At 40.4% G+C, this 27727-nt stretch overlaps 1 protein-coding gene across 1 annotated transcript; it reads right to left on the bottom strand.

Annotated features, from left to right (window-relative positions):
- Positions 1 to 328: 328 nt before the first annotated feature.
- TRIM23 (tripartite motif containing 23) lies at positions 329 to 27429 on the bottom strand. Its single transcript, XM_086480301.1, has 11 exons — positions 27328 to 27429; positions 26273 to 26435; positions 15638 to 15759; positions 14090 to 14368; positions 13278 to 13460; positions 12519 to 12734; positions 11306 to 11440; positions 5300 to 5429; positions 5072 to 5182; positions 3513 to 3637; positions 329 to 3161 (listed from the first exon to the last, which is right to left on the bottom strand). Exons 1-11 carry the CDS (start codon positions 27427 to 27429, stop codon positions 2982 to 2984), a joined length of 1746 nt encoding a protein of 581 aa, XP_086336427.1. The 3' UTR covers positions 329 to 2981.
- Positions 27430 to 27727: the final 298 nt, after the last annotated feature.

Below are 27727 nucleotides of genomic sequence, written 5' to 3'. Positions count from 1 at the left end.
ATTTATGAAAATTCATTCTCAAAGTTTTAGATACTTTCATTGAAAAGAATTCATTTTCTGGGCAACTCAAATTGCAGCAGCTTGTGAATTGTTTCCACTAGAAGAGCCCTTTCTTTCAAGAACTCTTTACATAACATCCACCTACTCCAACAGCTCAGCCTAACAACTACTGCAGAATAAAACCCTCCTTATGTACCATATAGTCCACAATAAATTTGAAGGTAGCATGCACTAAGACCACTTCTAGTGATAGAACATCATTTTTCAGTTAGCCTAGACATAGTATTTTTGAGCTGAGACTCTTTAAAGAAAGCCACAACACAGTCACTGGATGTTGTATATTTATTCGCTTCACAATTAAGTCAAAATCCTATGCAAAGTTACTCAGTCTTTTCAGACAACCCTCACAATAATGCTTGAGTGAGTTCTAGTTGAGGAAATACTCCCAATTACATATCGCATAAGTCAGTACACTAAAAACTAAAGTTCAGGAAAACTGGTGAAACAAGCTTAAATTTATAACTGAAGCAGTTTATATGCAGTATTAGTTTATAATACAAATAAATCTTAGTGCACCTGTTTACACTGAAACGTTCACAGAAAATTCAACACTTTCACAGTTACTTCAAGTCATCTTAAATAAATTCCATTTAAAAACACTTTTGTGGCAGCATTCCACATGCCACAAGCAGTCCTTTGTACTCAACAATATGCATGAGTGAGAATTTTTCCTCTGCCCTCAAATGTAATGTTACAAAAAAATCCAACCTGGTCACCTTGAACATTTTAAAGCAGAAGCAGAACTATACTGAGAGGCAGGTATAACTGAAGCGCAAGCAAGCTAAAATAAAATTACAGAATTGGGGTTTTCTAAAGAATGTATGTTTTCTCTGTTAAAAATATTTCAGGAAAAAGTATCTACCATGCTTAGCAGAATGTGTTCGTATTTTAAGAAGAGCTATGAAGGGACAGTCAGCTCTAACTAGGTCCAGGACTGCTCTGTAGTACAGAAGAAGTAGATGCTCAAGTCAAAGCCATCAACTAATGTCTATGGTGCAAGAAGCTCAGGCTGGGAAGGGTGAACAATTTTTAGTCCGGCAGGTGCAAGAAAGCACCTTTCACTCCACTGTAAACTATGCCCCAATTTACCAGGTTATCTGAAGAAAGAGTAAATACCCTTCTCAGTACCTACGTACATATGTAGGCATTGAAACCCATTTCACGTTTAACTAAAGCTTAGTGTTCTGTCAGCTACTATTCAAGTCATCAGACTTAATGAATCTGAAGCTGCATTTAACACCATTTAGATGAACTGTAAAAGTAATAAGAGAAAACTACAAATGAGCATCATTATGAGGAAGTAGTTGCCTTAACTGCTTCCTATTGAAGAAAAGTGCAAGTGTACTAAATTACTTGTTTATACATTCTTGGCTTTACCTAAGGTATGTAGTGGGAAAACATCATAAAATCAGTATTACCATAAAAGCCTATAAGCCACAGATAATGGTATACATTTTCTTTGCCAGGTGAGGTTCAGAGCTAAGGTAAATGCACTTTTCAGCATGGCAAAAATACCTACTCATTTGTGAAATGACCATGCTCACTTCCACTGTCTGGCTCTCCTGATTCACCTCTACTCCAGTAAGAAAAGCGATGATACACAGTTTTGATCTACTGCCCATGCTCTTCGTAGCTCCTCTACTGCCATGAAGAGGTCCACGGCATGGGTTCAACTGGCAACAGCTGCGCACTTCAAAGAGGAGGGCAGAAGGTTCTGGTGTGTGTACCAGACAGATAAAATCGTTAGCAGAGTTTTATGTGCAGCAGAAGAGACATTGCTAAGTTGTTGCAACCTTCTCTAAATTTAAGACAGCACTACACCGGTATTTACTGGGTTTGTGAATCTTCGAAAATAGAGGCATTGGTGACAGTTCCATGTAGCAGATACAGAGAGAACTGAAAACCTAGTTATGGAAGGTTCATATCACATTTTACCATCTGCTCTGCTAAGTTAAGAGTTATAATTTGTGTACACTGCTTTTACATTGTGTTATTTAATATTTTATGGCCACTACCTTAATCTGGAAGCACAACTTCTACATAAGTGTACATAACTGGATTGACATCACACCACACTGCTTCTTTAAGAAGGTTTGGGGTTTTTTTTTTTAAGCTTCTTGAGTGTAAACTTAATCTCTAAAGGCAGATTATGTCCTCAGGCATGCACAAAGTACTTCCACCTCAATATCACTATAGTTTGCCCATAAATAATTTAGCATGTGTACAGTTAACAAAAAAAACCCAACTAACCCCTCCCCCCAACTAGAAAACAACCAGTTAAACAATGCCACAGCCCCCTGCAACACTGTTCCCTAGTCTCAGTTTTCTTTACCCAGTTACGCTGCTTTCCAGTAAAAAACAGGGAAGCTAATAAACGATGGGGGAAATATTTTCTTTCTGTGGTGTATTTGTGTGTAATTTTAAATGCCACCTTTAGATGAAGGCATTCTTTAGATGTTAAATAGTAGCACCATTTATTTCTGACTAGTAGACAGAGCTGGTTATTCTAATATCTTGAAACAGATTTTGGAGTTTGCTGGAAATTATTTCTAAACCACTCAAAATTTTTCTGACACCAATCAGCTACTGTAACCGTGCTATAATTATTAGATGAACTCCAATGCATATTTTATCAGGGAAGAATTTTAAATTGTAACAATCTAATTTCACCAAAAAGAATTTCAAGGCACCCTTGTAACGAGCCCATTCAATTACTTGCAAACATACCAAATTCCAAAGATGCTGTAACGGCACAAGTTTATGGAACCAATTATCCAATCTAGGATAAAGGCTTGTATTTTTCTGTAACCACCAAGTTAAATAAAGTCCCCTTTCATACAGCAGAGCTGGCTACAACATCCTAAATCGTGCAAATAAAACAAAACAGTAAATGACAACCTTGAATTGCATCTACTGTGAAATTAAGCCACATCAAGTACACCGGCAGCCACTAGCTGCCTTGAAAGCCAGTCCAATCCTTCATAAAGTCCTGTACCACTTCGGGCATCACAACCCTGAATATACCAGCTACGGCCACAGCAGAGCTTGTGAAGACTCAGCAGTTCTGTGATTTCTTCTACTGAAAGTGCACCTGCTACATCCTGCAACAGAATCAGATACAAAGACTCAATTGTTCTGTATTACATTTTAAGCATTTTATTTTTAACTGATGGCTCAGACTGAAGCTACAGACCACATAAAAGCTTTCCAAACACAAAAGACGAATAAAACAGTTACACATTTACTACTTGTTGCTATGAAACGAAAAACGGTTGTTAAATCTACTAAGCAGGCTAGCATCACTTAGTTTACCAGCATTAAACATAAGGAAAACATCTACATTTTATGCCTTTCACATTCCCATTCCCTACCCACAGCAAGGGGTTCAGAAAGTTGGAACTCAATACACAAGCTGAGGAAAAGAGTAATAGAGTGAAAAAAATCACAAGTACCTGTTTATTAGCAAAGATCAAGAGCAAGGCATCGCGCAATTCCTTCTCTGTTAATAATTTTGCAAGTTCACTGTGTGCTTCACTGACCCTGTCTCTGTGACTGCTATCAACAACAAACACCACCGCTATGAAAGAAAGAGAAATTATTTACAAACATTCAAATACAAACTCTAAAATTACCTTTCAACTTACAGAATTTTTTCTAGCAGTCTTCTACGCAAAGTTTCTCAGCAGTGCACAACTTCAATTTCAAATTCAGGAGGACTGAGAAATGCCTTATGCACCCCTATACTTTTGACAAAAATCTAGAATTTACCCTAAAAGAGGGAAAAAAGGTCTGAAGTTTTTTGCCTAGGCTAACATAAAGGCTGTGTTATTTTAACTACTTAGGTCTAAAACCAGATTTACTATGGGTGGATTTGGTATCTCAGTTTAAACCATTTCTTCATCCATTTATACCAAATCAACTCCCACACAACTGTTCCAGTTTCCTTTAACTGGCTGTAAAATCTAAAGGTTCAGCCAAATTGGCACAGCTACCTTCAGCTACAGACTATGCAATCCAGAGAAGATTGCCACAGACCCGAGACAGCAGCAGTAGATTTTACTATCCGCTACAGGAAGTAACCAAGATGCCAGAAAAACTGCAGGATTGGAGAGGCAGAGCTTGAGGACAGAATTTAAACTCATGTTTTTTGCAATGAAAAAAAAAAACCCAACACAAAGCTAAACAAAACTTACTGCAGGTATGCACCAGGTTAACTGCTTAGATTTCTCTCCAACACAAAATTCTTCAAGGCAGACATGATTCCATGCTACTGGTGTTTACATGGTAAGTTTTGAATGGACAACAGAAATCCCGAGATACAATTTTTAAAAGTTTGGAAAGATGAACAACTTAAAATGTTGAAGTTTGCAATGAAGGCTGAAATAATGCATGAAGTGGAGCATGTAAACTGGTGTTTGTTATTCCTAAGTATTCCAGATAATTTTCAATGAATTAACGAAGAGGAACCCCTTGGAAAACAACCATGGAGGATTTACGGAAGGACAGCATGAATTTCTAAGTCGGCACCATTTAGATCAATGTTTTCAGAATCAGCAATCTAGTCTGTGACCAGATATCACACTGCAATACCAAGTCAGAAATTACAGAACTTTGCAGAATTTTTTAAGTTGCCAACTAAAGGCTCCTAAAGGCTGAGTATTCTCCTTTCAAGTGCTATTTAAATTTCATGTCTGGCAAGTACTGCTTCTCACTATGTGAACTTTGGAACACTGCACCTTGTCTTTTGTCAGCTAGAAACAGTTACATAGAGATTCTAATATTGTTTGGCTCCATGAGCTCTCTGATGGATTTATGGAGAGTGCACCTTTATCATGCAGCAGCCATTACAACTAACTGGATTGAAATTTCTGAGCTCATGAATCTAGCCGGTGTACTTTGCATTAGATGAATAAGTTTCTATAGTTATAAATGATTCCTATTAATAATCTTTTCTGGCTCCAAAATACAAGCTAGAAAACAAAATACAGTTTAAAAGTTGTATTAGTCTCACCTTGTGTATTGAGATAATAGTGTTTCCACAAGGGCCTCAATTTGTGCTTCCCTCCTACATCCCAAATAGTAAACTTCAAATTCTTGTACTCCACTGTTTCAACATTAAAACCTAGAATAAAAATATTAAAGTTTTATAGTCTTGTTCTGTATGAATATAAAATAATGAAATTCTACAGGTAAGTTAAACATTCAGAAAAATCATTACATTTAAATTGTTGCTACTGACCTATTGTTGGAATTGGCTGCATGAATTCATCTTGCTTTAACTTAAACAAAATAGTTGTTTTGCCAGCTCCGTCTAATCCCAGAGTGACAACCCGAATTTCCATTTTTGGTCCAATATGTACCCTGTTGTCCTAGAAGAAACAGCATACACAAAACAAGAGCAAGTTCAGGAAATTCAAACTAGAAAACCCTTATGATTAAGATATTTATCTTGCCACTATTTGTAAAGTGACTAAATGGATGAACTCAAAAAATACAAGGCACAATCAACAATCACCTCCAGCGATGATATAAACCCACATATCCAACAATCCCTGTAGTGAAGCTGTAACTTTTCCCTGAGTTACCACGTACATTTTATAAAGACAGCCAATCTCATGCTAGTATGTCTGTATGTGATAAAATTCTTTCAAATTCTTTCATCATTCTTGCCTCAAACCACATGGAAGTTGTTTGTAGCAATTAGTTAGAATTCTCTGACCAAAGGACTCTGCATTGGTTTTGTCGCTTTCCACTATGTTTTGTCGCTTGAACTACTTCCTTGCTGGAGGCTCCATAGCTACGCCTCTTCATATCAAGCCATTTCCAAACCTTTACCACATTACAACAGCAACATTGCTAGCTAAGCAGTAATCTAAGATAGTGAAGAAAAACAAACCAACCAACCACCCCTAAGCCTTGCTTGGAGGCAAGGAAAGAGAATCAACTTCCTGTTTGTAGCTTAGACAGCTACCGTGAGCATTGAACAAGCCAGCGCTAACAGTGCGATCAAGTGCTATCACCAATAAACTGTACATTGTAAAATAAACGACACAGGCTGAGATCACTATGTATCCCTGAAATATGTTTTGAAGTACTCAGAAATGCTACCTTGATGAAATATCAGTCATCAGAACTATGTGGCAATATATTTGTTTTCTTGCAAAATCTGGACAGCATAGCTTCTTATTTCTTCTTGCACTAGAAATGCTGTTTATTGAGTGCAAAAATGATACAACCTCTCCTGGTACAAGTCCAACACGCACCAGTGTGACCAGATGTACAAACATCTGCATCATGTGACTTGAGATAGATACATTTACACACACAGGATCCATTATATAGCTAGATATATGTCATCATGACACAACTCCATTCTCCCCTCTGTCACAGGTGAAGTAGCATTACTGCCAGAATAATCAATACAGATAAATTCAATGACCTTATGCTATTGCAATCTCCAAAGACAGTAATAACACTGAGAAAATGCTTTCTAAACAAAAAATTAAAAAAAAAATATCCAAATACCACAAAGCAAAAGTCAGCAACATCACAACTGTAAGCGCAAGAGTCAGATCAAAGGTCCCTCTGATCTAGGATGTTGTGTGAAATTAGATAGATGGATACATGTGAAAGTAAGGAATGGGGAAAGCCCATAGCGATAACTCCCCTAAACACCCTCCCTGCGCCTAACAGCTTGCAGCTCATGGACTCACTGAGCCAACAGTGAGGTTTCCGCAACTAAAAGATCTTGATGTATCACTGATCTATGAATCTGTCTGTTTGCTTCTTGAAACCACAGACATTTTGGGCCCAGTAGATCCTTGGCATAGAACTCCACAGGCTAACTATTTGTTGTGAAAAAATGACTTAATTTGAATCTGTGAAAAAAATTCTAAAAACTGAGCAGTTTCAGTTCAGCAGTTCAGCTACAGCTTTGACACAGCACAAGGCAGACACTCCAAAATCAAAAGACTAACTGAATATTTGAGATTTGGAAAACAAAACACCGACTCTTACTTGTTTTTTAATAAATTTCCTCTAAGTGCTAGATACTTGGATTCAGAGCTGAAGTTTCCAAATTCAGTGACAACATAGCAACTCAGCATGTTATCAGAACAGGTTAGCTCCTTTAGAGAAGAAAAACCTGCAGGCAGGTTCTTGACAAGCATGTCAGCAGCAAAGGTGCAGGCAAAGAGAACCAACGTGAAATATGCAAAAGGCACTGAAGAGTGTAAAAAATTCCATGTCTCCTTCCTTTTCATGCTCAAGCCTCAGTTCTGATTTTGTCTAAAATTTCTGGGCATCAATCTCTACTCTGTGCCTGAAAGGAAGGAGGAAGGAAAAGAGGCAGCTGTGGATAGAGCTGCTAAGTTTATACTTTTCTTGCTGGAAGCAGTGCCCTGGCTATGGCCAGAGCTTGCTGACAGTAAGCCAGCCTGGCCACCGTCTCAGGGCTCCACCAGAAGCACCAGTCACCTCTATAGCTCCCATGACTGGAGGGCCAGAGGCAGTGCTGGCCTGTGCAACTTAAAGCATCAGGGAAGTGGAAGAGACGGATGATTTTGTCAAATTCAGCCATCCTGTTGTGGCTTGCTTTCTGTAAGGTTTAGAGTGAAAACAGGTTGTTCTTAGTATGTTTGTGTACTCTCAATGCAACCTGTGACGGACACCAAATCTCCACTTTTTGTGTGAGTAGTTCTGTCACTTCAGGAACAACCTTGCAAGAAAAGTTCCCATTCAGAAAACAGTGTATAGCACCTGTAGTACGAGTCAGAAATAATTGACTATTGATGATCACAGCTAGCAACTGGCAGATGAAAAAAACATCTCTGCATCAACTATATCAGCACCTTTAATCAAAAATGTTATTTAAAAAAATCTGGCCAGTAAAGTCTCTTCGTGTCTGCATTTCTGGCAGGTGCATAACTTGACAGCATACTTAAAAACAGGTAATCTGTGACTTCTGTTCAAGTAAAACTTGGGGTTTTTTAAATCTCGGTACAGAAAGCGCAGAAGAAAAACCCACACAACAACTGTGATCACTTGCTTTTTTTCTCCTTGGCTTTTGTCTTTGTTAAGAAATTTGTTGATGTGACAAAAGCTGTATATAGGTTTCCTTCAAGATAGTGTTAAGTGCTCTCCCTCTGACAGATTACTGTCTTCTTGGGTACTCTTGGTGTTGGTAAGGGTTAGCGGTTTCCCATACTTGCTTCAACGTTGATGGGTAAGTGCCCTTTACTATCTCAGGTACTCATTTCTTAATCATTTTCACTCTCCCCAGTAGGTACACACAAACACTTAGAACGACAGTTGCTATTCCTGTATGTAACGCTCCACAGCCACCACGCTCATCTGACCAGGACAAAACAGCAATCTCTCTCCAAGTAAGGATCACACTCCCGGATGAGGGGCCATTTTCTTGCCAACAAGCTAAGTACACGAAGACATCTCAACCTCATTTAGCCAAAGTCCTCATAAATACATAGATAAATAAGGATTCATGGGAAACAACGTATTAACAGCATTGGGGAAAAAAATCATTATGTATTACCATATTTCTTGAAAGATTTTCAGCATCTTGTCCTGGAATGCTCCAAATCCTCCCTCCAGAGCTTTCTATGTGGCATTTCCTTTGATGGTTTAGGAGGAAGAAACAGCACTATCTATGTTTTTTTTTTTCACTGATGACACAAAAATGTGATAAAACCTACTCACTCTCAATAGTGAAAAGGACTTCTCCCTACCCTCCTTAAATCTCCACAGCCTTCACTGGATATGGAATGTTCCTCTGATTTGGTACTGTTTCAAATTTTTTTTTAATTTTATAATGGATGCAGCCTTCCACGCATGAGGGTTCCTGAGATATAGTAACTTTACAGTTTTTGATCTGAAAATTTTACTTCTGTCTGAAATCTGTTGCCAAGCACAGAACTTTCAGGCACAACAAGACTCACTACAAGTCACAACAGTGGCCACCAGCATGACAGTATTCTAAGAAAAATGTTTAGAAAGAGAGCTTTAAACTTTGTCAGAAGTGAGGAAACAAAAAGTGAGAGACTGAAGTAATTATTTTCACCTTGTTTTTTCAAGGCTGTCTCTGTTTTTGTGAAAAAACGACATTTGCTTTGGCACCTTTGAAATTAAGAATCTAAGCTTTAGAAGATTTCATAAAACCACCGATTTGTCACAGGAGAGAAACAATAGAAGTCCCACTTCTTTCTAAAGGCAGCCGAGGTGTAGAAAGACACTGGAAGACTTCTGGGTCCCCCAAGCCAAGACCTATTTCAGATGTCCTATTATAGCTTTGCTGGCTGCAACCATCCTCTTTCCAAGTGCTCAGAAATTCGCAATCAAAATTTTCTAAGTCAGATTAACAGCTCCTAAAGGCAAAACCAGACATCCAAAATGCCTCTCTGACTCAGCCCTGTGAGATGGCAGCATCAATCAACTCTGAATACACGGAATGCAATTCATCATCTGTGAAATGTGAATGCTGCTTCATTCATGGAACAATGTGGGTTTGCAGAAGAGGTCTGCCTGACCTTACTAACTTGGGTCTCTGCTGAATCGGGAAGGGAGGGGCAGAAGTGAAAATGTTGCGATCATTGATCTGACAAAGCAGTTATTACATGGAAATTCAAATATACTCAAGTTACAAAACAAATCATTGGGAAGAAATTGAAGTTCTGACATCAACAAGGACTGGGAGAGAATCCCCATAGAAGCATCCATTTCCTTACAGTAAAAGCTTCAAGAGCAACAGTTAACTCCTCAGTTTCATCTCAGCAACAATAAATCCTATTCCTCTTTCACCAATTCAGGACCAAAAAAAAAACCCCATAAATCAAAGTACTTCTTGTTCTTTAGAATCATAGAATCATTAGGTTGGAAAAGACCTCTAAGATCATCAAGTCCAGCTGCTGACCCAACACCATTATGCCCACTAAACCATGTCCCAAGGTGTCACATCTACATGTTTTTTGAACACCTCCAGGGATGGTGACTCCACCACTTCCCTGGGCAGCCTGTTCCAATGCTTGACCACTCTTTCACTAAAGAAATTTTTCCTAATGCCCAATCTAAACTTTCCCCGGTGCAACTTGAGGCCATTTCCTCTTGTCCTGTTGCTTGTTACTTGGGAGAAGAGACCAACCCCCACCTCACTGCAACCTCCTTTCAGGTAGCTGTAGAGAGCGATAAGGTCTCCCCTCAGCCTCCTCTTCTCCAGACTAAACAGCCCCAGTTCCCTCAGCCACTCCTCATCAGACCTGTTCTCCAGGTCTGATGGAGACCTATTCTCTCCCTCACCACTCTGGACACGCTCCAGCACTTTCTTGCAGTGAGGGGCCCAAAACCACACACAGTATTTGAGGTGCAGCCTCAGCAGTGCCCAGTACAGGGGCACGATCACCTCCCTGCTCCTGCTGGCCACACTATTGCTGATACAGGCCAGGATGCTGTTGGCCTTCTTGGCCACCTGGGCACGCTGCTGGCTTATGTTCAGCCGGCTGTCGACCAGCACCCCCAGGCAAGAGTACAGTTTCAAACTTATTTACACTCCCACGTGAAAAGTACCACTATTATCAAACTCCAAATAATTTCATCCCTTTCAAAGAATAGGTGGTATTGAAATGATACCAAAGTGACAAAAACCTACTTAGATGAACTGTGTCTAAACTATGAGTGAATACAAAGCAACTATAAGACAAATTATCATTTAATGAATGGAAAGAAATACATTATTTTTAATATTATAAACTGAAAGTTATAACAGCATTACTGCATTTAAAAATAGGTGCTCAGTTTTCGCGAAATAAAATAATAAACATTCTGCAGAAGTTACGCTGTCCTCAAGAAAAAGCAAAAAATATACGGAAAAAAAGAGGGTAGATTACTGGTCTGAGTTGAACGTACAACAGATCAGGGATGTTTACAAAGAAAGGAATTCACAAATTCTGTCTTACATATTTGAAAGAAAGCAGGTAATGTTCAAACAAAGCTACTGATACAGTAAATGTGAAACAGATGTTTCTCACGCTAACTGTAACAGCACAGTGCTTTTGTTGCTTAAACACCAGATGGCACTTACCACATAAGATACTGTGGCTCTAACTGACACTGAACTGCCTAAATTCGCTGCTATAGATACAGCATCATAATGAACATATATTATTCCTGCTTTGTTTTAAATTACATTTGGGATTTCATAAACTGGATAGCTGTACTTTCATGAGATTAAGAATACCTTTGTAAAAGTGACAGGTATGCTAGCATCCAGCTGTACGTGATCTGCAAGTTCCGTAAACTGCTGCTGCTGTTTCTGTAATGTCTCTAGCAATCTTGTGATTTCCTGTTTGGCCAACACTACTCTGCAGTCATCCTAAACAAAGAAAACAAAAGCATGCCTTTCCTTTAGTAACTTAATTGAAACAACCAAGCACAATGTAAATATGATAGCTGGGAAGAACGCATTTTAAATAGAAATACTCTAGTTAAAGAAACTCACATTTACAAAATAGATTTATTTAAAATTGCAATACAAATGTGAAGCCCTTGTCCTTCTTCCTTCATTCTAATAGATACTAAGCAGTTCTGCAGATTTAAAAAACTTTTTCCTTGACCTTTCTTAGTCCTGTAGGAATAAGAATATAAATTATAAGAGACAGTCATGTAATTTATAAAGAATATTTATATCATTCATGCCTCATTCCAGTAGCTAGAATAAAGCAACTGCTTTGCAGCATACAGAAACACACTTAACACAGAAAGATTAATATTCACCCTTTAATGATGGGAACATTGGTACAGTTAAAAGTACATTTGACTAAGCAAACAGACTCTAGTTCTGAACTAATTAAAAAAAAAGTACAAATAGCACACTAATTAAGTACTTTCTCACACTCAGTTTACTGTTCACTACCTATACTATTTACTTCTTGATGTCACTAAGTTAAGTGAATAACGGACCAGCCAGACACTTTAATATAGCCACTTTCTTCACATATTAAATATGTTGAATTACCCAAATTACAAGTGCTACCGAGAGTTATTCGGTCCTAAAACATTTTTCCCTACCAGACTCATGTAACAACTGTCTTCAAACACCTATACTGGTGTATAGGTAACGGTAAAATCCATCCCATAAGTCTTGTAGGTGTTTTTGCTTCAGTTTCACCCCTCCTTCCCACTAACCTCAAAAACAGCCAGAAATTACTCCAGCCAAGAGAATCATGCCACAGAATTTCCAGCAACTGGAGGACTTGATGGCTTTGTACTGATTATCCTTGTCTAACACCCCCTAACAATGAATACTTCAGTCTCATGTTATATCATCATTGTTTTAACATTGTAAAGGAAGTAAAAACACAGAGCGCCATCAAACCTCTTCATTTGCAGCCTAAACTTAATTTCCAGTTCCATGTATCTCGCTAGATGTTACAGCTCACTTGCCAACCTACCTGTTGTAAAGTCTTTTCACAATGAAGGCAAGCTGTTGAAACTTGTGACAAGAGGATGGTCATGTCTTCTTGCTGTTGCCTAAGCCAAATCAACTTCTCTCTCACATGAGCATCAACAACACTAAGAGCCATTTCCTCCTGACGACAAAGGGTTTCATGAAGATCAGAAAAATAGGCTCGGACACATGAGCGAGCGTTCTCTGCAGTCCCTGGTACCTACAGTGTTGCAGGCAGGAGATACAGAGGATTAAGGACACCAGTTGATTCCAGAAGCACACTTTTCATTTTATTCCAGTTTCTAACTTATGTTCACATCTGCTTGGCTACATCACAGTTGAATCCCCAGTTATACAGAAAGTCTTATCAGCCCTAAGACCAAGATCCTCCAAGATGTTACTCCAACCATCAGACAGCTTATTTGTGTGTATACACACCTTACTAAAAGTGACCAGGGTGAAGGGCCTCAACAGTATCACAGCTCCTGAGAACAGATGCATTCTGTCACAGTACTTCAATACTGTACAAGTAGTTACACAGCTTTCCCTAGTGCCTCTCTATTTTCATGTAGCCTAAAAACATTGTAACAGGCTAAAAGTTCCCCTCTATCTGCTGGCTTAAGCCTCAATACTAACCTGGCAGAGATAAGAACTTAAGGTCTTGTCTTATAAAACCTATGTATAATTTTCAAAGAAATTCTTTATCTTGGTTATTACAAAAAGCAAATATTCTGTGCATGTGGGGAAAAAGAGAAAAGCATACATGTTCAGTATGGGCCATTCCAACTCCATCTTCAACTATTTGTTCTCCTCCTTCTATGTGCTGAACAATTCCAACTAATTTTCTGGAATAATCTGAGATTTCTTCTGTGAAAGTTCTTATACAGTGGGCCATGTCTAAAATGGATGCACGAATCTGGTTTGCTTCTGGTTCCAAGACAGAATGCTATTAATTAAAAGAAATATATCAAAGATCAATCATAAATCTATTCCTTAAGAATCTTTTCAATTTTACTACATATTTAATATATGTGTGCGTATGTGTATATACATACATAAATACATACAGGAAAGGTAAATAAGAATTTAAAAACATGTTGCAATTTAAAACGCAATTAGGAGTTACAGATTAGGCTAGGACTAAGATAGACACCTAGCAATTACACAAGTAAACATACAAATTTGCCTGTTTACCACAATAAACTATAAAAGAAGAAGGGTGGTTAGACCGCACCAGGTTGGGTGTACCTAGTGTTGCATGAGAAAACAAGTTTCAGAACTGGTGACTTCATGTTGGGAAAAAGTTCAGAAAAGTATCAGATAAAGGGACTGTCCACATATATATAATATGGATAAAATAAGTTATCGTGGTCTTAGAAATAACGGGTTTTTTCCTTGTAATTTTATCATGGCAGTTACCTGAAATGAAGGGAGAACAAAAGAACAGTATGAAGTCACTTCTGCAAAGACATATCAAGAATCTACCCTCCTCTCTCGATAATCTTTTGTACTTTAAATTGGACAGTTATGCAAGCCACCCCATGGCATGAGTAGAAACGGGATTACTAGCAGTACCTTATGACCTTGATGCTTCCCGTATTCTTTGCAGACACAACACATAAGAGGACTCGCCTGACAGCCCTCTTCTAAACAAACAAACTCAATGGCATGCACTTGATGTTGGGAGCACATGGTCTTCTCATGAGGCTTATCAGCAAGAGGTACACGCCTGTGTTTCGCTAGTGTCTTTGTAGAGTGAGTAAGCTGGGAACAGTCTGCACACAGGTGAGTGGCACAAACAGTGCAATATACAGATGCAACATGGGCTTCATCTTCATCGCAACGAATGATACTCTAAAAAAAAAAGACAGACAACTGAGTTTATTAACATTTAATCCCAGTAACTAAGGAAAATCAGAAGACCTGACACCATAAGCCTGAAGACAGACTTTCTTTAAAAGTTACACACTAATAAATGTGGGAGCATAGCTCGCTGAAAACAGGCATGGAATGCTAGAGGGCCTGCACAAGGAAAACTCTGTTGAGCAGTTTGTCTAAACTAACATAGTAGGCCTCAAGGACGCTTCAACCTTGAGGGACAGAATAGAAGAACGAGGAGCTAACATCCGTATGAGGCGGAACATATTAGTATTAATAGTAAAGTGATAGGTAGAAGCAGATGACTGATGTATGTATAGCACAATTGGAGTTTATGAAAATTGCAAATCATGATGACTTTGGAAAATTATGCTATATAAGAAAGTGCATCTGCACATTAAAATGAGCTTCCTGATATAACTCATATTGAGTCTTTTGTGGATTCTCCAAACTCCCGTCTCCGCAAATAAATATTTGGACTACTTTGAAAACTTGATTTTAAGTTCTCAATAAATCTTTACAAAATAAAATACTTTCCTTTACAGTCAACTCCAGTAAATTATACTAGAGGTGTTCAGTGATCCAAATCCAAAGTTAAGCGGAAGTTGTAAAGGTTTGGAGGATAAAACAATTCAGGCTCCAGTAATTTCTTCCAAAGCAGTCATTACAGAAAAAAGAATTCCAAAGTTGCAGACAGACAAAACACCAATGGACAAATAGGCACTTAGTACAGTTACCTATTCCTAGAACGGCACTGCATGATACTTTTTGTATACCAGTTGTTAATACTGAAATTACTAAAGCAGATAGTACGTCATGATTAAAACTATCACGTGATGTAGTGGTATGAAATGACTACAAAAAGCAACTACTTGAGAAGAAGAGTTCAAGTCTTCGAGAAGAGTTTCTAAGAAGTTTTAGAAAACTGTCCTTAAATCACTATAACTGAAATATCCATTTGAGTAGCCTTTTCTAAGGATCTTAAGAGCCTAAAAAAGGGGAAAAGAGCATGCATGCTTAGTAGTATCTTTTTATTTTCTGCTTTAGTCAGTACAGATTAGCATTTAACTACGGAGCAATCAATTGAAGCCTTAACACTAGATAGTGAAAAAACAACAGCATTACTAGTGAAATTACATTGGACAAAGAATGGATTTTCATTTTGTTTGCTTGCTTTTTTTTTTTTCTATCAAGAGATAACTTTAAGCAAATGTAACTTTTTGCTTTTTTAAAAAAACTCAGTACCTCTCCAGACAGACCAATGGCTTCTTCTGTCGTTCCACACTGCCCAGCAGGTCCATTCTGCAACCGCTCCAAGAGTTCCAACAAAGCAAAATTCTTTTTCAAGCCCCAGACACCAGAATCTCCTATTTTTGAGGAAGAGATAAATCAAGGGGAGGAGAGGAAGAAACACCTCAAGCAAATACGATCATGAGAAGTTCCACAAACCACAGTTGAGAGTCTGAGAAATATTAAAAGAACATTAACTACAGTGATATTAACTAGAGTGAGATACAACTACCATTTTTTTATGTAAACTCACACTACCTTTTCATCCTATTCCTTCCTTCTGTCATGGAACTATTTAATATTCATGCAGATTTCCCCCATTTAAAATACGCCAAGATTATTAAAAGTTTACAAAAACTCACTAAAACCACTTGTAAAATAATCTGCAATAGCTAATAAAGAAAGACTACAAGGAACACACAAACTGTAATGTGTGTCATAAAAGTTAATATTTTGCATAACTACATACAGTGAACCTTTGTACTGTACTAACAGAAGCTGTGAAGAATCCACACTGACAAACCTCATATTCCCTGAATCACAAGATGCAATACCTATTGCAGATCTCAGTCCAGTAAAACCTGATTAAGAGTTAAAACCATATTCAGAAAAAAAGACCTACATACTATACTATTTGATACAGCAAAAAAGAAGGTATCTCACACTCCCTAGAGCAAAGCAGAAGTCCATGTCTCCTCCTGTATCATCCTCATTTTGTAGAGGTTAACATGAAGCAACATGATGAGAAGAAAAACCAGAATTGCATCCCAATGACTGCTGCTAAATGCTACCTGCACAGGCCATGTAGCATATGAGAACCCTCCTGATTGCTTCTCCAAGAAAGCATCACCCCTTGATTTCTTTCAGCATCATTGTCATGAATTTAATAGACATTTTCTCTGTTGGAAGGTAAAGGTGTCTCAAGAGATGAAGCATTATGTTTCAGCACTGGATCATTAATTTTTAGTCATTACAGATCACAGAATGGTTGAGGTTGGAAGAGAACCCTGGACATCACCTTACCCAGTCTCCCTACTCAAGCAGGGTCACCTAGAGCTGGTTGCCCAGGACCATGCCCAGGCAGCTTCTGAAGATCTCCAAGGAGGGAGATTTCACCACCTCTCTAGGCAACCTGTGCCAGAGCTTGGTTATCCTCACAGTCAAAATTGTTTCCTTATGGGCAGACAGAATTTACTTTGTTTCAGTTTGTGCACATTGCCTCAGGTTCTGTCACTAGACACACGCTCCTTTTAGCTATTTATAAAATATGTCAGCCTTTCCAGTCCCTTCACTATCTCACTGGCCTTTTGCTCCAGTAGCTCCACATCTCTCATACTGGGGAGCTCAAAATTGGACACAGTACTCCAGGTGTGGCCTCACCAGTGCTGAGGACAGGGGAAGGATCACCTCCCTGGACTTGCTGGCAACACTCATAGAATCAGAGAATGGTTTGGGTTGGAAGGGACCTTAAAGACCATCTAGTTTCAACCCCATTGCCATGGGCAGGGGCATCTTCCACCAGACCAGGTTGCTCACAGCCCCATCCAACCTGGCCTTGAACACTGCCAGGGAAGGGGCAGCCACAGCTTCTCTGGGCAACCTCTGCCAGTGTCTCACCACCCTCACAGGAAAGAACTTCCTAATATCTAATCTAAATCCACCCTCTTTCGGTTTGAAACCATTACCCCTCATCCTATCGCTACACTCCCTGATCAAGAGTCCCTCCCCACCTTTCCTCTAGGCCCCCTTGAAGTACCAGAAGGCCACTAGAAGGTCTCCTCAGAGCCTTCTCTTCTCCAGGCTGAACAACCCCAACTCTCTCAGCCTGTCCTCATAAGGGAGGTGCTCCAGCCCCTTGGCCATCTTCATGATTCTCCTTGGGACCCACTCCAACAGGTCCATGTCTGTCTTATGCTGGAGCTCCAGAGCTGCACGCAGTACTCCAGGTGGGGTCTCACCAGAGTGGAGCAGAGGTGCCCCTCTGCCGAATCACCTCCCTCAACCTGCTGGCCACGCTTCTCTTGATGCAGCCCAGGATGCGTTTTGCTTTCTGGGCTGCAGGTGCACACTGCTGGCTCATGTTCAGTTTTTCACCCACCAACACCCCCAAGTCCTTCTCCCCAGGGCTGCTTCAATCCACTCATCGCCCTGCCTGTATCTGTGTTTGGGATTGCCCTGACCCAGGTGCAGGACCTTTGCACTTGGCCTTGTTGAACTTCATGAACTTTGCACAGGCCCACCTCTCCAGCCTGTCCAGGTCCCTCTGGATGGCCTCCCTTCCCTCCAGCATGTCGACTGCACCACACAGCTTGGTGTCATCGGCAAACTTGCTGAGGGTGCACTCAATCCCACTGTCTATATGGCCAGCATAGATGTTAAACTGCACCAGTCCCAATACCAACCCCTGAAGAATGCCACTTATCACTGATCTCCACTTGGACAGTGAGCCACTTAACATCTAGCCAATCCCTTATCCACCGAGTGGTCCATTCTCTCTCTCCAGTTTGGAGACAAGGATGTTATGCGGGACAGTGTCAAATGCTTTGCACAAGTTCAGGTAGATGACGTTGGTCGCTCTTTCCTTGTCCACCATTGCTGTAATCCCACTACAGAAGGCCACCAAATTTGTCAGTCACGATTTGCCCTAGGTGAAGCCGTGTTGGGTGTCACCAATCACCTCCTTATTTTCCGTGTGCCCTAGCATAGATTCCACGAGGATCTGCTCCATGATCTTGCTGGGCACAGAGGTGAGACTGATTGGCCTGTAGTCCCCCGGGTCTTCCTTTTTTTCCCCTTTTTAAAAATGGGGGTGGTTTCTCCTTTCCCAGTCAGTGGGCACTTCACCAGACTGCCATGGCTTCTCAAATATGATGGATAGTGGCTTAGCCACTTCATCCGCCAGTTGCCTCAGGACCCACAGATGCTTCTCATTAGATCCCATGGACTTGTGCATCTTCAGGTTCCTTAGGTGGTCTTGAACTAGATTTTCTCCTACAGTGTGCAGTTCTTCATTCTGCCAGTCCCTGCCTTTGTCTCCTGAGACTTCGGCTGTGTGGCTGCAGCACTTGGCAGCAAAGACTGAGGCAAAAAAGTTGCTGAGTACCTCAGCCTCCTCCCTGTCCCAGGTAGCCAGGTCTCCCGTTTCCTTCTGGAGAGGGCTCACATTTTCCCTAGTCTTCCTTTTATCACTCATGGAAGGGGAAACAAAGAATTAGAGAACAAAAAGAGGAGAATAAGGGGTAAAAATTGGGAGAAAGGGACTGAAGATCTAGAAGAGATGATCGACGGGCTGTGCTGCTCTTCCTCCACCTAAGACAGGGATGCCTTCACCTCTGGCGAAGAATACCCGGGAAAACTTGGCCAGCATTATTATAGCGTATTAGCGCTATTGCAGTAAGTGCATTTATCAGCATCAATTCCGCCCGTTATATCTGTTGCCTTAAGAAATTACCTGTATTCGCAACTTTGCAAAACTCATTCAGTGAAAGTCACCGAGAGGACTCCGACAGGCAAACATCACACCCTTACTCTTAACACAAGAACATACCTGGTGCCTGACAGAAGTCTGCATCTGACATGAACTCACAGAAACTGCATCCCACACACTTTCCTGAAGTGAAAGCCCAGGCTACTAGAGTTGTCTGGTTCTCCTGTGCCATTTCATAACTCCTAAATTATGCTGCCCTGTGGTGGTCCAGCATGTGTATGCACTCTGTATCCTTCTGGAATTCAGATACCATCCCACTGATCCTACACAGACATTAAGTCTTCCGTCTTTAATACTGAGATTTATCAAACACTCCATAGATTTTGATGTACCATTACAGTGAAAGTGCTGTTTCAAATGAACAGACATCAACTACTATGACTAGCAGGCAGTTACAAGAACCAGAAAAAGGAAAATGCCCATCTCAAATACTCATGTTTCACTGCTTCTCAGCTTGGTACGCATAGCCAGAGAATAATCAGCATTTTCATGGTTCTAAGAATATGGATCTTCACCTCACACAGGAGTCTTGATTTGCAGCACAGAGAGAGCACAGACTGCTATAAAGGCTCTTTCTAGGATTAGACAAACACTGTTCAAATCTAGTCACTGCATACAAGGCAATGCTTTTTTAAGAGCTAATTATGTTACAATATTGCTTATAAGGAAGCATACACAAAAGCAAAAAAAAACCCCAAACCAAACAGGTCTGCAAGTTCTCCTGTCTTCAGCTTGTTTAGAATTATTCTTTTTAGTGGTTTTGGGTGGGATCAAGTTGATTTTCTTCATAGTAGCTAGTGTAGACCTATGTTTTGCACTTGTGACCAAAACAGTGATGATAACACATCTGTATTTTAGCTATTGCTGGGCAGTGCTCACACAGCATTGAGGCCTTTTTCTGTTTCTCACACTGCCCTGCCAGCAAGTGGGCTGGGGGTGCACAAGGACTTGGGAGGGGACACAGCTGGGACAGCTGACCCCAACTGACCACAGGGATATTCCATGCCATGGGATGCCATGCTCAGCAATAAACCTGGGGTGAAGAAGGAGAAAGGGGTGGAGACGTTCCGAGTTATGGCGTCTGTCTTGCCAAGTAACCACTACAGGTGCTGGAGCTCTGCTTTCCTGGAAACGACTAAACACCTGCCTGCCCCTAGGAAGTGGTGAACAAATTCCTTAGTTTGCTTTGCTTGTGCGCACAGATTTTGTTTTACCTATTAAACTGTCTTTGTATCAACCCTCTTTTGCCCTTCCAATTTTCTCCTGTCACACTGCAGGAGAGTCTGCAAGAGGCTGTGAGGGGCTGAGCTGCCCATTGGGGCTAAAGCACAACATTCTTTTATGTCAAGAGCTATGAAACAAGGAAGATGAGACTGACTTTCAATCTTAAGACTTCAAAACTTGTTTTAAACACATGCAAGTGCTTTTACTACTTGACAACATTCTTCTTGTAATACTGTTTGAAAGAGCAGAGCTGCATTACACAGCTAGGCACAATTACCTGAAAGACTGAATGGTTCACATGCCAACTGTTTTCCCATCAAGGGGAACGAAACAAGTAGTTTCATGAGGTGCATGCCACATCTGGCTAAAGTGAGGGCAGGTATCTCTGAAGAGGGATGTGAACAGGAACCAACATTGTATACCTTATTGTTTTATGTAGCTTCCAATTTTGCTACATGAAACTTGCTTCCCTAGACATTTTTCCACACAGTTTAAACCATTGACTATAATATTATCAAATATTATCAAATATCAGTATTATCAGTGGCCAAACTGACAACAGAAGTTATGTGCCTCACAGATAAAAGGCAGAATTCAGAGAGCAGATAAATGGACAAATACTGTTTTCCCATAGCTATAAATGGGAGCATATATAAGTTATTCTCCCCTCCAACACCCTCAACTGGTACAAACCAACATTGACTACCTGTTTAAAAAAAATGCTTACCAGTAACAGACCATTCATTTTAGCAAATCTGCTGTTTCTGGAAATGGACCTATCAAGGTACTTGTTAGGAACTTCAAAGTTAGGTATAAAGCAAGGGCATGTTAGTGCTCTCTGCAGTTATCCCTTCCACTGTGGAAGCCTTCTCTGGTACAGACAGCACTACCAACACTCAATCTAAGCTCAGTGCACTCCACAAAACAAATTACGAACAAAAAAAGAAGTATTTTAACTTTTGTTTGCCACAGATCTTGAAGGAGTTTAAAGAAGTTATATTCTTGTCCTTCACAATTACAGCTAGCACCAGCACAGTCATCTACCTTGATATATTCTGACTTCAGAGCTTAGTTATTGTTTAGCTTTAGCACTCCCAGCAGGCCAGTGTTTTTCATAACCCAGAGCAAAGAGTCACCTCTCAATACAAGTTGAAGAAATACAGACCACAACATCCACTTTTAGACTCTAAATTATGTCAAACCAATTTGTAAATTGAGTCTAGATTTCTTGACACTGTATCTAAACAGATTTCTAGGCACTAACTCCCAGAAAGTAAACCACAGAGAAGTGGCTAGACAGTTCTCTTCTACAGTGTTTAGAACAGCACTGTCCTGTAGCAAACTGACTGTGCACAACCTGCAGTTACTACAGTATATAAAATACTCACAATAGCAACACACCAATTTAAGGACTGCTGATCCTAATGTGGACCTTGTATCTCCAGATTAGCCACTAATCCAGATAGTCATTAATAGCAGAGTATATATGGATTTACACACACCAAAAGGATAAACCTATTTACGAAACAGCAAATTAGCCTTTATGCAAACACTGTCTTAGCCTTTAAGCAAACACTGGATAATACTGAGAGAGGAAAAAGCCATTCAATCATTACAGTTTGTTGCAAAAGTATTTAGTTTCAGAGGTTTTAATTTCTTTTAAAAACAAACAAACAAAAAAAAACCCAACTAAATACTCTCCTCAGTTTACATTCCCGTATCTGATTTTAATCACATTACTTCTCCTCAATGCTTAGCAAAAGGAGAAAGCCAAGCCAGAAAAGTCAAAGCAGAACTAATCTACTGAAACGTAACCAGCATAAGACACAACTGCAGCTATTCTGTGTTTATTTTCTAATTCACAACCTGAAGTTGTCAGGAGAAAAAGTTACACACAAAGTTTATATTCTTTCTTTAACTTCTTATTATATATCCAGAGATTTACTAATAGATGTTACACATTGTCAGTGCACTGTCCATCTGGGATACCAACAGAAAAACAGGCAAAGCTTACGTATTAACTATCAATCTACTGAAACAGAATTTATAGCCAGTAAGCACCCTACAAAACACGCATTATGATACAGAAAGTCATGTCTCATTTCACTGGTATCTGCCATAAGGATGCTTTGAGAAACAGTCATTTTGCTTCCTTTTACACTGTATCTACTAAAAAAATTATCTCTTACTTAACATACACATTTTCAACATGTCTGATCAAGTGTTTATTTTGTATTTAAAAACACTAGAAGATGAGCCATGGAAATACAGCTATTTAATCTCTCGGACTTTAGCTGAAATTCTGCGTTGGTCACAAATGTAAGAGCGCCTAGTGATCTCATCCTTGTGCGTACAAGGGATGATTGCAGCCGTTACAAAACCTCTACACAATCTGACAGTCCTTCTCAAAAGAAGAATAAGACATGAATAGCAGGAAGTGTGTCAGCCAGAAATGAGATAGTGACAGAGTGAAGATATTAAGACTGACTCCAGCCAACTACAGATGTCATTTTCAAAAGCATGAAGCTAGTCTGCAAAAAGTTTATAAATAATGCAAGGAATAAAAGAGCAACTTTTGTCTAAATGTCTGAACAAAGCTGAGAGAATGTTATGTAATAGCCACATTTTCTTGCACAATGTTTGAATTTTTATCTCAGCACTCAAACACCAGCAAAAGAACATATAAATGTAAGCAATAGCAAAGGGACTGATTCTATGACGGTTGCCAACACCTGCATACACCAGTTCAACAAGTTCTAATGACAGAAAATAGTTTCAGTCCTGTAACGTGATGACGGTAAGGAGAGTTCACATGAGCCATAAACTGTTAAGGGCTCTTTACCAGAGTTGCTTAGTTAAAGTAAAAAGCCAGAGCCTCCAAAGCTGTTGCATAAGCACATCCTTCCCAATAGTTCCCTGGTCCACGTATACAAAACAAAACAAAAAACCAAACACACAAACAACCCACTAAACCAATGCAGGAAGAAGACAGAAAGCAGTTTGCAACAAATTATTCACCTCTTTCCCCAATCAAGATACTTCAACAAAAAGGCTTTAATAGGACTCTCTTCCACAAAGACCATTTTATAGATTTTTCTCCAAATGAATTGTTCAAGTCAACACAATCTCCAGAATATATGGCTTCAAAATTTTGAAAGTTGAAGAGGTTTTTTCTGTTAAAGAACGTTAAAACCAGTCAAAGATAAGCACTAGATAGCTCACATATCTTCAACATGTACACACTCATTTAAAATCCTCCACTAGGAGACTAAGCACAGGCAATTTCATTAAAGAACTCAAAAAAAAAAACCAAACCCAAAACCAAAACCCGGAGCTTTGTTTAGTCCACTCTGCAAAGTGATGTGGTTTGGGCAGGCTTTAGTCCTACCAGTTCATTACTGAATATTTTCTCTCATAGCAAGATTTTATGAACTATTAGAATATTTTGCTAAGTATGTAAATGACATGTTGTCAATTTTCACTTGCAGACTCTGTATTTCCAGAAATCCTGATTGACAAAGTACTTCTAAATCTGCCTTCCCATATGGTTATATATGTGTATATAGAAGAGACAAGCCAGTAAATTTAAACCAAGTCTTTACTTCAGAATGGTGAAAGTACGGCTATGTCTATACATACATAGTTCCCTGAGCATTTCTTTAAAAAATTCCCAAGATTCCCTAGGAAAACTTGGATGAATATAGGATTAAGTGATACAGTAATAACAGCAAAGGAAAACAAGCAAGTCTATCTGCTGAACTGTATAGGCTAAATGGTCAACTAAAGGCATCCATAAAATACACAGTTACTGATTAAATTTTCTTCAGCACAGGTAGCTTTACACGCTGATTATACAGCTTGTCTTTCAATAGAACTTTCTCTTGGCAGTGACCCTATAATCTAGATTTAGACACTAAACAGTTTCCTAAAAGTCCTTCATTAAATGACAGAATGGCAATTGCAGAAATGGGTGAAAATAGAGCTTGCTTTCTCGCATACCCTCAAACGGAGGGGAGGGAAGGATGAGAAGTTCCCTGGGCCCAGAGTTGCCATGCCTCCCTCCCAGCTCTACTCCTGAGCTCTCAGAAGGAAACAGAACTACAAGTGCAGCAGATCTAAGCAACGGTAGTCACCACTAGGTGATTTACAGCAAGACAACAAATGCACAGATGCCCCAAAGATGGGACATGATGAGCTGCCCTCCACAAAACATCCCATTTTTAGATGCTGGAAGCAATAACATTCAAGACAGTTCCTATGGATCTGGTAAGACTAGATATGGCTATGAACCTCTTCTGCCGCAAACCACCAGGCAGAACATTTGTATTCACTGAAGTATTTTTACTCTCAATCTGTTTTGTTAAAATTTTCTACCTATCAAGTGTTCTGAGCAACTGATAGTCGCAGCATATCATCCTTCTTTCTAGTACTAGCCAGTAGGATGCAAATCTACTATCCTAGACACAAAAGCTGAAACTTTTCTTCCCTCTTCCTATCTGCAGGAGCCTTACAAGTTTAATAACATTTCACTGTGTTTCATCAGAAGCTCCTCAGTATTATGTAAGACGAAAAAAACTCTAAACGTTTTTATAAACTTCATTTTTGTTAAACCTGAAACCCAGAAAAAAAATATGATAGGATACTTTTAGATGCCTGGCAAAAAAATGCACAATAAAAACTAAGAAGTGACAAGTTCCTTATAACAACAATGCTACTTTTACTTTAAAAGACACAAGCAGTGGTCTTGGACAGAAATGTTTTACAACAGCGGGGTTGGGTCTTGTGCTCTAACAGTCTCCCCGTTAAAAGCACACTTTAAGAAGTCTCGTGCAGCTGTGCAATCATAGGTAAGAAGTACAAGAAATCGTGACTCTTAACCACATCTCCTAGACTGATGATCATTCATGATGCTCATACTTAGCACCTCACTTCCACCAGAAAACAAACTGTTCTTTCATATAAGACTGATATTTCTTCTCCCGGCTCCTATGTCCATGAAGCAACCCACAGACTGCCTTAATCTTCCTCTCGGTTTGGTCTACAATCTAGCAGATTCTCTTACTGCACAGTAAGTTCTTATTTGACCAAATTTGATATGTAAACATTTCTTTCATGGATTACTAGATTAGACATGTCCTTCCATGAGGATTCTCCCCCTTCGAACACCTTTTTTTTCCCCTGTGCTATTCAAAACTGCCAGAGCCAGTTCTATTAAACAATTCTCTTTGGTACAAATTCTGGTAACTCTGTAACTCTATGTTGAACAGGCAATTCCTATCCTGAAGGAATTACAAGCATCTGTCATGTTTGACCTAAAATAAACTTCCACTGTTGGATAAAAGCTGCATCTTATCTTCTCAAACACTGTCTGCAGACCCTCCACAGTAGGGGAATTCCTGTTGATAGCCTGCCACTATCAGTTATTGCATATATAGAATTACTTCAGATTTTAAAGAACAGGTTTGTTATCACTGATATAATCACTTCTTCATGAATTCAGACAAATCTGTTTGTCAAAAACACTACCTATTTAATTGCACAGTTTAGTCAGAAACTAATACCCATTCAGGAACCTTTAGACACTAATTTAAAACAGAGTAGTCCCTCTGTAAATATAGGTGTATGAAAAGACTTTAAGGTATAAAGCTCGCAAGCCCAAGTTCGAGAACATAAAGGTAAAATCCTGACTTTCTTTTTCTAAGCTATCTATTTTACTAGTGCTTAAAAGTGCTGTGAGGTTCTCTGAATTAAAAGGAACTGGGCACATTTACTGTTTGGAAATATTATCACTGAGTGGATCATTAACAACCTGTATCTAGCGTTATCTTCTAGATCTTCTTGGCTGACATTTTAAGAACTTTAGACTTACATTTTCTTACCTAGTTCAGTAACTTGTCGATCAAAAGGACAACGAACTGCTCTGCCATGAAGGGGAAGCCGGGTAAGACAGTCATGGCAGACAGTATGGCCACACAAAAGCAGGCGGGGAACTTTGTCACCTTGCAAAGAAAATACATCTTCACAGACTCCACACTCAAGAACCTATAATTTGAGAGAAGACCACATTTGGCTTGGAGCTGATAAAAAAAGCAAAACGTCACACAGTAAGCCATATGACACAGATAGTTTTACAGAAGCTCCTGCAATCACGGCAGATAGATCTAGTCATTAAGTGTGATTTATATGCACAAATAGAGATAATACAAATTATATTAAAAAAAAAAATAAATAGACATGAACAGAACATTTTAACTCTTCAGTGTCCCACCTGATCACCACTACTTCTCGCCACTTCACTTAACGCACTGCCACAGTAAAAGCCCACTGGTCAAGGCAGCACAACTAAGCAAGCTGAAACGTCCTCGGAGGAAAAGGAAACGGAGGACAAGACCCTGCCAAAGCAGGCTACCGGAAAGTTTCCATTCATAGCTGACACACATAAAAAGGTCATGCACGCCAAGTTAGCCATTTATGAAGCTAGAAACACAGCATCGAGCTAGCAGGAACAAACAGCAGGGGACAGAAACAACTGAAACAGCCAACGAAAAGCAAAATTGATCGTTATTTAGAAAAAACCCCCAAACACCCGACAAAAGACAACAGCGTCAGCTAACCACTTCAGGGAGCCCAGGCGTCACGTTTTCTCCGAGACAGCTCCCCGCTCTGAGGCAGTCCCAGCTCCCCTCACACTGCGGCCTCCCGGCTCCGAGGCACTCCACGGCAGCGCGGTTCTGCGCGGGTAAAAGGCCTCCTGAGCGGCCCGCGCCGAAGCCCACCGCCTCAGGGAGCGGCTCCTGTCCCAGAGACCCCTCGCTCCTGCGCTACCCCTTCTCCCAGCTCGGGCAGCGACGGCGCAAGCCCGGCCGCCACAGCCCGCCCTGCCCCAGGAGGCGGCCGAGCCAGACGGCGCGAAGGGCCGAGCAGCCCGTCTCACCTTCACCGCGGCACCAGTCGGACCGCGGCCGCTGCCACCAGACCCCCGACCGCCGTCCTGCCCGGCACCAGCCCCGACCTTGTTTACTCCCAGGGCCGCCATCTTGGGGAGGGCGGGGCAGAGCGGCCACCGGCAGGAAGGAGGCGGCAGCCGCCCCCCGCCTCAGGCACCGCCCCTCAGGCGGCAGGCGCATGCGCTCCCCCGCCGCCGCACCCGGCCGGCCTGCCTGCCCCCGTTTCCTCTGACTCGCACCGGAGAACTACGGTTCCCGTGGTGCCGCACTGCACTGCGGGGCAGCGGCTTCTGCGGGACTACCTATCCCGGCATGCAAAGAAGGGGGCGGTGGCCACACCGGACGCCCACAGAGCTCTCGCCACCCCCGCCCGCCGGCCGGGCGCGG

The sequence above is a fragment of the Leptosomus discolor genome, chromosome Z (assembly GCF_034619465.1).
Source record: "Leptosomus discolor isolate bLepDis1 chromosome Z, bLepDis1.hap2, whole genome shotgun sequence".
Taxonomy (NCBI): domain Eukaryota; kingdom Metazoa; phylum Chordata; class Aves; order Leptosomiformes; family Leptosomidae; genus Leptosomus; species Leptosomus discolor.
Note: the sequence above shows the minus strand (reverse complement) of the source record. Positions and strands in the feature narration are given on the sequence as shown.